The 12,021-nt window shown below is 35.6% G+C and overlaps 1 protein-coding gene across 1 annotated transcript; it reads left to right on the top strand.

Annotated features, from left to right (window-relative positions):
- Positions 1 to 4,128: 4,128 nt before the first annotated feature.
- Positions 4,129 to 11,119, top strand: LOC131152864 (alpha-xylosidase 1). Its single transcript, XM_058104801.1, has 3 exons — positions 4,129 to 4,469; positions 4,617 to 5,299; positions 8,762 to 11,119. Exons 1-3 carry the CDS (start codon positions 4,141 to 4,143, stop codon positions 10,639 to 10,641), a joined length of 2,892 nt encoding a protein of 963 aa, XP_057960784.1. The 5' UTR covers positions 4,129 to 4,140; the 3' UTR covers positions 10,642 to 11,119.
- The last annotated feature ends 902 nt before the right edge of the window (positions 11,120 to 12,021 follow it).

Here is a 12,021-nt window from a genome sequence, read left to right as displayed (position 1 = left end):
TTACTTTGGTATATTAATCAATGGGATATCATTTATGTTGTAAATTGATTTATTATCTATTGTCTTTCAAATAGGATATGTTTTAATTATTGGAGTAAAAAAAAATGATAATTATGTACTTATTTTTCTTAAAAATAGTAAGAAGATGACTCTATCTAATTATGGGTTTCAATTACTTTGGTATATTAATCAATAGGTTATCATTTATGTTGTGAATTGATTTATTATATATAGTCTTTCAAATAGGATATGTTTTAATTATTGGAGTCAAAAATAATAATAATTTAGTACTTATTTTTCATAAAAATAATAAGAAGATGACTCTATCTAATTACGAGAGTGTTACTTTGGTATATTAATCAAAGGGTTACCATTTATGTTGTAAATTTATTTATTATCTATAGTCGTTCAAATAGGATATGTTTTAAACATGTGCCCTCCACATGTCACCTTCTCAGTTTTCCCTTTTATTTGTTTATTTTTAAATTTTACAAAATGACATACATGCCCTTTCCTAACTCCAAAATTACTCAACATACCATTTAATTTTTCAAACTACCCTTGTACTCCAATTATATTCCTAACTTGTCCCATCCTTTTTACAAAAATATCCCCACACTTTAATTAAATACCCATATTAACCTTGTATCAATTATTATTATTATTATTATTATTATTATTATTATTATTATTATTGGGAACATTACAAAAATTGTCTATAATAGAATTATAATAAGATGAATCAATAGCCTTTGAGTTTTAAAGGCAAACGATAAAAACTCTACCTTTGTGCTTTGTAAATACCTCTTTTTACCTTAATATAATTATAATATTAATTACGATATACAATTAAATATTAATTACTTACTTGATTAACTTTTAATCTCATAATTTTTATATGTCGGGGTAGGACCCTCAATGCATGCTTAGGATTGATAACGAAACACATACAGGTATCTTGATTAATCCTTGATTCTAAAATGTTATAAAGAGATTTGGCTTGATAGGCTGACTAGGGGCGTATTCAAGTCGAGTCAAATTGACAAAACAAAATACTTAAACTTGACTCAACTCGATAATATTGAACTCGAAACTCAACTTAAACTCGATTGATTTCATAATTTTTAAACTCGAACTTGACTCGATTATAAGCTCAACATTATATATATATCGAATTGACAAAACAAAATACTTAAACTTGACTCGACTCGAAAATATTGAACTCGAAACTCAACTTAAGCTCGATTGATTTCATAATTTTTAAACTCGAACTTGACTCGACTATAAGCTCAACATTATATATATATATATATGTGTGTGTGTGTGTGTGTGTGTGTGTGTGTATTATAATTAGAATAAAAAAAATAAATGCAAAAAATTAGTAAGTGCAACTTCTTAATTGTACTAATTAAAAGTATAGGAACTAATATAGATTTCACTATATAGTATAGAGACTAACTTATAATTTCACTTTTTATTTTTATAGGAAAAAGTTTGAAGTCAAATTTATAAATATATTTTATTTAATTAAAAATTTTAATTAGTAATTATTTATTTTAAAAAATTGAAAGCTTGAAGGTAGGAAATGCTTCAATACTTGTGAAAGATTATAATAAAACCCGTAATTCAAACTTATAAGCATCAATAACGTTCGTTTATAGAAAACCTAATATCACCCTTTGAATAAAGAATGAATGCATGAAATATATATTTCTTGAATAGAAAAAAAATAAAAAATAAAATAAAAAACACGAAGAAACTAAAAGGAATTGGATGAGTATTTGTTAAAAAAGAAAAAAGAAAACATATCACAATTTAAAAATAAAAATGAAAACAATTAGAATGGCGAATTTGCCTTTTGCGCAGTTTTGTTAATTTTCCTAACCCTACTTCTAAACCTTTAATCGTTCTTTTAATTGTCAAGGGACGCTTGTGCATTAGTCAAATTAGCATTATAAAATTTTAAATAGAAATAATAGTAACTATTCCGATTAAAGATAATGCACCACTAATGATCATTAAAACATGGATCGAGGAAAAGTAAAACGTCATTGAACATTTTGGGAATGCCCAAGATTGTGAGTTTAAGAGGGGAAACTATATAGAATTGCAATGGACATAATAGAAAACCAAGGGACAAACATTAAATTGTAATAAACGCACAAGATTGTGAATTTAAGAGGAGAAACTATAGAGAATTGGAAATGATATAATAGAAAATGAAGGGACAAATATTAAATTAAATGAAGGCACAAACACTTGACATGAAAAGGTGAAATGGAGATTATGGATATCATTTGTTTCCAAAAGCCTATTGGAAGTCTCAAAATTAATCCTTATTTTTGCAGGCTATTCTTTCAAGTGTCATCTTAATTGCTTCATTTTAATTCTCTTTTTGTGAATATTAACTTTAAATTTCGAAAACTCAATACTACTTTGATAGTATTTTATTTAAATTTATAAAAATTTAAATTTGGCGTCAAATTTTTAGTTTCTAAACATGATAAAAGGCTTGGAGAAACTTAACAAATATTATAAGATAAAAATTTAGGTTAAAATATAAATTTAGCTTTACACATCATTAACCATATACTTTTTCTTAATTTTTAATCACATTAAAATAACTTTTATTTTTAAATAAAGTTTAATTTAAAAAATATAATGAGAAATAGATTTTCTTTTTCTTTTAGTTTTTTAAAACAAAGTTTTTGACTCAAAATAAGCCTTAAGGTGTGCTTAGACCCTGCCAGTTGAGTGCATATCTGCGATTTACATCTTATGTTGGTGGATGACACTGTTGGCGTAGGCGGGGTTTGGTGCCGTACCAAGGGGTCCAGTTGGGTTCGTCAGTGACAGGAGTCATCGTCACCAAAAAAAAAAAAAAAAAAACCAAAAAAATTTATGTCTCAAACTAAATGTAAAAAGAAATTTTAAATATGATAAGCTGATATTGCATAAGAAGAGTGTAAATTAAGATATGTAAATTATTCGTTATTAAATTTTATTTATTTAAAAATCTAAAAAAATTGTAATATTATATTATTTAAATATTTGCAAGCACTCTTGATAAGGGCACAAAAATATTAATTATTGCTCAAGAGATTGAATCTCGTACTTGCTTAAGAAAAGGCATGCTAGTCGACCCTAGTATTATTAATTAGTGACTAAAAGAAACTTTGTGGTATATAAAAATATTTAAATTAATTAAATTTACATACACTTAAATATCAAACTAAAATTTTTTGTATGACATTAGATTAGGCATAAATTGAATCCTCATATCACTCCCATTCAAAGATTTTTTCTTCATTATCTGTTTGGAATTCGGAAAATATTTGAAAAAGGAGAAGAAAATATCAAGAAATTTACATTTTTATGTTCGGCTATCGAAAGAAATAAGAAAAAAAATAAAATATATCAAATTCTTGAACTAAAATTTTTATTTTACACATCATTAATATTTAGTATTTATTAATTTATAATTATTTAAAAATAAATTTTTACTGCTTTATAGAACTTAATATAGAAGAAAAATATAATAAAAAATAAAATTTTCTTTTATTTTTTTTTTCTCTAAATAAAATTATCGATTCAAATATCCCATTAATGAAAAGATAAAAAAGGAAAAAGAGAACTAACTTCTCAGATAATGTGTTGAGTAATAGTGATATAAGTTTCCATTTTTGAGAACCAATAAAAAAATTTCTTAAAGGAGATAAGGTATTGAATGAGATCTGATATAAACGTTATTCCTCTTACCCTTGAGTGCACGTAAAAACTAATCGCACGGACGACATTTAACAAAATAAAGAACAACTAATCTTGGGCGTCCGTTTGGGCGCCAACATCTGTAGGGCAAGTCCACCTGATTGCAGCCGCGGGCATCGTTGGACACTGGCTTCGAGTTTTCACTCGCAGGCGCAACTTTGTCAACGGTTCAAATTCTCTGCACCGCGGGATACGATACTCAAGTTTCTCAAAGCCAATCCGCGACATCGGACCGTCGATTTAACGGGTCAGAGCTGAAAGGGACGACGAATATGACACTCCGATACTAATATAATTAATCAATCGACGCTGCTGATGGTCGTGGGACCCAGATTCCATCACCGTCACATGCAAAAGATCTCATCTTTTTACATGTATGCGATAACTCTCCCCCTTCCCCACTGCCCTTTATATCAAACAAGGACTCTGGAAGAGCTTCGCTGTGTTACTGCTAGACACTTCAAAATGAAAGTGTGTTCTCCTCCTCCTCCTTCTCTCTGTTTCCCATCACTTGCTCTAGTTTTGCTTCTGTGTGTCACCGGAGGAAATGTAGCTGCCGCCATCCCGGCCAAGATTGGCAGCGGCTACCGTCTGGTCTCCGTCGAGGAGACCTCCGACGGGGGCCTGGTGGGCCACCTCATGGTGAAGCAAAACAACGACATCTACGGCCCAGATATTCCCCACTTGCAGCTTTTTGTCAAGTACAGTAACCACTTACCATTCCCATTTCCTTCATTTTTAGTGATTGCGTGTGTCGCATCTCTATGTAGGACTCTGGTGGTTCCTCCTCGCAATGTTTAGTGATAAGTAATTACGCCTTCTGATGTTTCTGGTTTGTGATTTTCCAGGCACGAAACGGAGGACCGCTTGAGGGTTTACATCTCCGACGCAGAGAAGCCGAGGTGGGAAGTCCCTTACAATCTATTACCGCGAGAACAGCCTCCGTCGCTGAAACAGAGGATTGGGACATTGGGGAAAAACCCAATAGCAGTAACAGAGTACTCTGGCTCTAAGCTCATCTTTAGCTTCACCACAGACCCATTTAGTTTCGCGGTGAAAAGGAAATCAAATGGGCAGATTCTCTTCGACACCAGCTCAGAACAAAACGACCCATTTAGCAATTTGGTGTTTAAAGATCAATATCTAGAGATTTCCACCAAATTGCCCAAGGATGCTTCTCTGTACGGGCTGGGAGAGAACTCACAGCCTCACGGGATTAAACTTCATCCCAATGATCCTTATACTTTATATACTACTGATATATCTGCGATTAACTTAAACACGGATCTATATGGGTCGCACCCAGTGTACATGGATCTTAGGAATGTAAAGGGGGAAGGCTCTGCTCATGCAGTTTTGCTGTTGAACAGCAATGGAATGGATGTGTTTTACAGGGGAAGTTCTTTGACCTACAAGGTGATAGGGGGGGTGTTTGATTTCTACATTTTTGCTGGTCCCACGCCCCTTGCTGTTATTGATCAGTATACCACGTTTGTGGGCAGGCCGGCTCCCATGCCTTACTGGGCTTTTGGTATGCTTTCTGGTTCCTACGATCTTTTCCTTGCTTTGCTATTTGGGTAACTTCTGTGTATTTTCTTTATGTTTGATCTTTGACTTTGACTATGCCAAAAGACTTTACATTTACTGCCCTATTTCCATACGCATTAACTATAATTATTTTCTAAATTATAGATTTCTGAAAAGTATCTTGATTTCTAATATTGTTCTGCATTTTCCATACGCTAAAGTATAATTATTTTCTAAATTATAGGTTTCTGAAAAGTATCTAGATTTCTAATATTGTTCTGCATAATAATGCCTTTGTTAATCATTAAATGATACCTTGATGCACAAAATTAGATCTAGTTATTTTGCTTATTAAAGTGATGGTATTTCTGTTAGTTGTCTATGAGTCTATCACATAAATGGTACACTTCTAACTATGGCACTCATAATTTCAATTAATGCTGTGTATTGTGATCCTCTCTATATCTATTGAGGAGCAGAATTAGATTCAATGACTATATGCATGCGGGTTCGGCATTGTAGGGGGGGTAGCTCTTCTGCTTAATGTATTGGTTAGTGAAGTGGTCTTCATTTGCTTTCAGTTTGTTGTGGCATTTAAAGTTCAATTAAATTTTTTCCTTTTGACCCGTCATCTTTCAAAAATCACTTTGGATTCTTATAAAGAATGACCATGAGTTCAAACTTCAAAGATATTTTTCTATCTCCATTGAAATTTGCTGCTCTTGTGCTCAACTTTCAAAGCCAAAGATCCTGTACCTATCTTTTTACAGCAGGCCACAAGTGGACCCCTAGGATAAACCATGACATATTGTGTGTTCTCATGCTAAATTTCAAACTCCTAACTTGAGGTTGAAGTTGATTCATCACCGCTCAATTATTATCGTGATGTTAGTACATGCAATTCTGTAGCGGGCCAGTTCGGTGCCAATCCTTGGCATGCATTGTGGGCACGCAGCATGTGTGTCTGGACCAATGCATCTATCCTTGCTGTGTCCATTGAGACTGTGTTTAAGTTGTGGGCACATATGCTAAGCTACAGTTGTCCATTCTTCATTATAACTTCTGTCACGTTGGTGAAAATTCTGTTGGGGCTGAAACCGGTAAATTTCTACCTGCACCAAGGGTCAGATTTTGTTGTGGCTCAGAGGCTGTTGCTTGGCTTGGCCAGCATTTCTTGGAATTGGGGATAGTTTGAAAAGACAGCTTTAGATTTAATGCATGTTATTGACCAAGTTACCACCAGTCAGACTAGGTTTCAGAGTTCTTTCATGGGTTGCTCCTGAAATACGCATAGTGCGAGAATAGCTGCTGAGTTTTTATTCCGAATACACATGTTTGCATAAACTGTTAAATTTTGAGATGATTTAATAGAGATGCACTCTTATATGTAAGAATTAAGTTTCTAAAGATAATACCCCTTAACAATTCAAAACAGATCTCGAGTTTTTTCATTTGACTTTGTTGTAATACAAGAAGGCATTATTCTTGGTTTTTAATCCAGAGACCATGTTTGTGCATTAAGAAATTTGTTTAGGGAAAGACAATTTAAAGAATATCCGTGGTGCTGTTTCTTTTGGATTGATGTGACTGGTAGTCTCACTAAATTTTCATGGGACCATAGGCGAGGTGGCAGCATATGGAACCAAGGCAACAGGGAACTTGGAGTGAATGTAGTCCTTGAATTATCTTTCCTGGCTTTTTTATTTATTGGACTGGAAAATGGAAGGTGATCTTTTGGGGCTACCTTATCTATTGCGCCGGATTTTGGCATATATTTTCTTGAAATTTCATTGAACTAGTATTGAATTGTTGTCCTTTTTCTCCTCAACCTATTATTTTTCTACTATTGGGTTGTTTTAAGTTGGCATTCCTTATGTCCAAAGTGTTAACTATGTCACAATTATTTTTGGTTGATGGGGAACGGGGGTTCACTGCATATGATGTTAAAATCCCTTTGCAACAGGCAATGCATGCCTTAAGTTCACATACCTTATATATTATTGGGATGTTGGTTACATAGATCACTGCTGTGTCCATATCTCTAATTACTTGAATAGTGACTACTCGAGTTTCAGCATCTTGCCCCTGCATTGTCTGTTCCTCTTGCATGCATTGATTTGGAGCATAATAGTCAAGAGCGCGCCTAGGTGCGACGTGAAGCGAGGCAACCAAGCTAGCGCCTCATCCTTCTTCAGGCAAGGCGACCTTCAAGAGGCGCAGGTAGGTGCTCTGAAGCACACTGATTCTTCAGGTGCAGTGAGTTGCGCCTTGAAATTTTTGAAGCTGTTAAGAAATAAAATGTAGCCAGAACCAGCCCCAGCCCCAGCCCACTTCCAGCAATCTAGCTTTCAACAGTTCGACTTGCACCAGCCCTAGCCCTTCGTCTTCGACCCTTCGAAGCAGCACGAAACCAGCAGGAGAAGTTTGTCTTCGACCTATTGATCCTTCGAAGCAGTACGAAACCAGCAGGAGGAGCCCTCGAAGTTCAAACCAGAACGAGGCTTTCGTCTTTGATCCTTCGAACCAGCCGGAGCTCTTCGTCTTCGAGCCTTCAAACCCTGAAGGAGCCCTTCGTCAATGCGTCTTCGAGCCTTCGAACAAAAAGGAGCCCTTCGACAGTTTGTTTTGAGCCTTCGAACCAGCAGGAGTCCTTCTTCTTCTTCTTCTTCTTCTTCTTCTTCTTCGACCCTTCGAACCAGCAGGGGCTCTTTGTCTTTGAGCCTTCAAACCAGAAGGAGCCCTTCGTCAGTTCGTCTTTGAGCCTTTGAAGAAGGAGCGTCTTTGAGCCCTTCAAACTTGCATTAAGCCTTTAAGTTAATATTATATTTTATTGTACTCTTTTCTTTTGATATTAAAGATGCTTTTGGGCCTTCAGCCTGGCAATTTTATTTCATTTCTAATTAGAAGCTTGAAATCTTGCATGAGAAATTACTTATGTTGAACTATGTTTATTTCACTTGGAACTTGGTACTTGGTTCCTCACCTTCGTGAGGTGCGTGCCTTCGCCTTGTGCCTCGGCTCCAAGTACCCTCTGTGCGCCTCAGTGCGCCTTGTGCCTTTGACTACTATGATTAGGAGATCCTTCGTTGTGAATCATGGGCTCATGTTTGGGTTTTGTAAGACTGCTTATGTTACGTAACTTAATTCCTTCATATGGAATCAACATTCAGGTGTAACTCATAAATTTCAGAGCACAGCATTAGATATGTTTATACACTCAAACTTGCTATGCAACTTATCTAAATCTTAAATAACATTTGGTATGTTTAAATGGTCAAACTTGCTATGCTACTTGTATAAATCTTTTTCTTTTGTTCCATTATCGTGGGTGTTTTATGATGTTGTGCTTGCATATGCTTCACTTCTTCTACACTAATTGTTATTATTGTGACTTCTGGGTATATAATTAGTTCTCAACTGCTTATTTAAGGAATGGACTAAATGTCTGTGCTTTATGGTGTTTCAGGATTCCACCAATGCAGATGGGGTTATCACAATCTCTCTGTAGTAGAGAATGTTGTCGAGAACTACAGAAAGGCTCGAATCCCACTTGATGTGATTTGGAATGATGACGATCACATGGATGGGCACAAGGACTTCACTCTCAATCCAACGAATTACTCTCGCCCGAAACTCTTAGCGTTTCTGGAGAAGATACATTCTAGAGGCATGAAATATGTTGTCATCATTGACCCTGGTATTGCTGTTAACAACACTTATGGTGTATATCAAAGAGGCCTGGCAAATGATGTATTCATCAAGTATGAGGGCAAGCCTTACCTAGCTCAAGTCTGGCCTGGGGCTGTTAACTTCCCTGACTTTCTTAACCCAAAAACTGTTTCATGGTGGGGTGATGAGGTCCGTCGATTCCATAAACTTGTCCCTGTTGATGGCCTGTGGATTGACATGAATGAAGCCTCAAATTTTTGTTCTGGGTTATGTGAACTTCCAAAGGGGAGGATATGTCCAAATGGAACTGGGCCTGGTTGGGTCTGTTGCTTGGACTGCAAGAACATAACGAACACAAGATGGGATGATCCACCCTATAAGATAAATGCCTCTGGAATGCAGGCACCAATTGGGTTCAAAACTATTGCCACTAGTGCAGTTCACTACAATGGGGTTTTGGAGTATAATGCTCATAGCATCTATGGTTTCTCTCAGGCCATTGCAACTCATAAGGCACTTCAAGGGATTGAGGGCAAGCGTCCGTTTATATTATCCCGCTCCACTTTTGTTGGCTCGGGTGCTTATACTGCCCACTGGACAGGTGATAACAAGGGAACTTGGGATGATTTGAAGATTTCAATTTCTACCATGCTAAATTTTGGTATTTTTGGAGTGCCAATGGTTGGTTCAGATATATGTGGGTTCTATCCAGCACCCACTGAGGAACTTTGCAACCGTTGGATAGAAGTTGGTGCATTTTACCCCTTCGCAAGGGACCATGCCAACTATTATTCTCCAAATCAGGAGCTGTATGTGTGGGATTCCGTTGCTGAGTCTGCCCGTAATGCTCTTGGAATGCGGTACAAGATCCTTCCTTACCTTTACACATTGAACTTCGAAGCTCACATTAGTGGTGCCCCAATAGCCAGGCCACTTTTCTTCTCCTTCCCAGATCTTGCTGAGTCTTACGGTTTAAGCACCCAGTTCTTGCTGGGGAGCAGCCTCATGGTGTCTCCAGTACTCGACCAAGGGAAATCTGAGGTCGAGGCGTTCTTCCCTCCAGGTACTTGGTACAGTTTATTTGACATGACTGAAACCATAACATCGAAAGCAGCACGCTATGTTACGCTTAATGCACCATTGCACGTGGTCAATGTGCATCTATACCAAAACACTATCCTCCCAATGCAGCGGGGTGGGATGATTTCTAAGGAAGCAAGAATGACACCTTTTAGCCTTGTAGTGACCTTCCCGGCAGGGGCTAGTGAGGGAGAAGCCAAGGGAAATTTATTCCTGGACAACGATGAGCTCCCAGAGATTAATCTTGGAAATGGGCAGTCCACATATGTTGATTTCTATGCAACTGTAAGCAAGAATAAGGTGAAGATTTGGTCCGAAGTTAAAGGAGGCGAATTTGCTTTAGGAAAAGGTTTGATTATTGAGGCAGTGACTGCGTTGGGAATGGGTGGAAGTGGGGAGGCATTTGCACTCGAGATCGATGATAATCCAGTAGTTGATGTTTCGCAGGTGGAGATCACTGCATCAGAACAAAAGTACATGACAAATTTGGAAGTTGGGGATAGTAAGAGGAAGACTATGATGGTAGAGGTGAAAGGGCTGCAAATACCAGTAGGGAAGAAATTTACAATGTCCTGGAACATAGGGTTCAGCCCTTGAGGGTGAGAAAGTTCTCTGCAGCTGTTGTGGACCAAGTACTATTAGCTTATTTTCTCTTTGATTGTTGCTGATTTTTTCACTGCGCACCGATGTTCTGGAGGGAGAGGTGATGAGCTAAAGGATTAATTCATCCTTCTCCTATGTAAACACAAGAGTGAAGGTCTGATCCTCATTGGTCACGCGGAGGCCCTTCATTTTTGTTGTACCTTACAATGGAGTTTTTCAATTTTCTGGTCGTTTGAGTTGCAACATTCAGAGACTTGTGCCTCTCATCTGTTGTTTAATGCTCTGGTTTGAGGTAAACCCAGTGGGATTTTCAGTTTTAAGCTGCAAATGCCTAACCTTACCCGAGTTTGGAGTTCGGATTTCACTTGTTTGATTTGAATTTGTTTTGGATAAGCTAATGTTTGAACAAGAAGAAACTCTATTTGGTTGACAAAATGAAATAAATAAGTAGTGCATATATGTTATACTAGTATGAATAGTGAATTATAAATGTTTAAGGATGCTAAAATATTCTTCTCATGTCTTCAATAATTACTATGAAGTGTTTAAAACTTTTTAGATAAATATACGCCTTGCACATTATTTTTAATTATAACAATTTTGTCATATCTTATTCTACATTTGAAGTTTTTTTCATGACTTTGTATCTTGTATCATGATAGGATTTTATGCCTATGTAATATGTATGTATTTTGTAGTTTTTTAAAAAAAATATTTTTTATTAATAGCTTTGTATTCATGGTTTATTATCTGTAAATTTAATCATCAAAATATATTATTAAATTGTGTTAAAGATATATATAACATTTATTACTAATTTTAAAAATTTGCCTAGAAAAATTAGAAAGTATCTTTTTATCATCATTTATATTTCTAATTTCTCATTTAAATTTTGAAAAATTAAAAAATTCTTATAATACGAAAAATACAAACAGTTTTGTAACTAAACATATCTTTTTTTGTTTTTAATATAAATGTTGAAAAGTTTTAAAATAAAATGAAAATTTTATAAATATTTAAAATAATTAAAAAAATAATTTGCACAATTTTTATATTTTAAAATTTTTGTTGAAAATTATTATTCATCCTTCTTAAGTTTGACCGCCACAGGTGCAGAATTAAATTTTTTATTTTTTAACTTGTGGGCCTTTGTTCTCGGGCTCCAACCCAGTGTATTCCCAAGCCCACAAAACAAACATTAACCAGGTGCATAATTTGAAATCACCTGAACTACTTTAACATTCAGTCTTACATCGTTTCTATAAACCAATTTCAAAGGCAGCATAAAATCCTCTTAATTCTCTTTCTTTAATATCCAAGTTTTGAGGATGGGTTCTCTAACATGGTATCAGAGCTGGGCCATGGGCTGCTTGG

Source organism: Malania oleifera, chromosome 4 (genome assembly GCF_029873635.1).
Source record: "Malania oleifera isolate guangnan ecotype guangnan chromosome 4, ASM2987363v1, whole genome shotgun sequence".
Classification (NCBI taxonomy): domain Eukaryota; kingdom Viridiplantae; phylum Streptophyta; class Magnoliopsida; order Santalales; family Ximeniaceae; genus Malania; species Malania oleifera.
The sequence above is the reverse complement of the archived record's forward strand: the minus strand, read 5'-3'. Positions and strand labels throughout refer to the sequence as shown.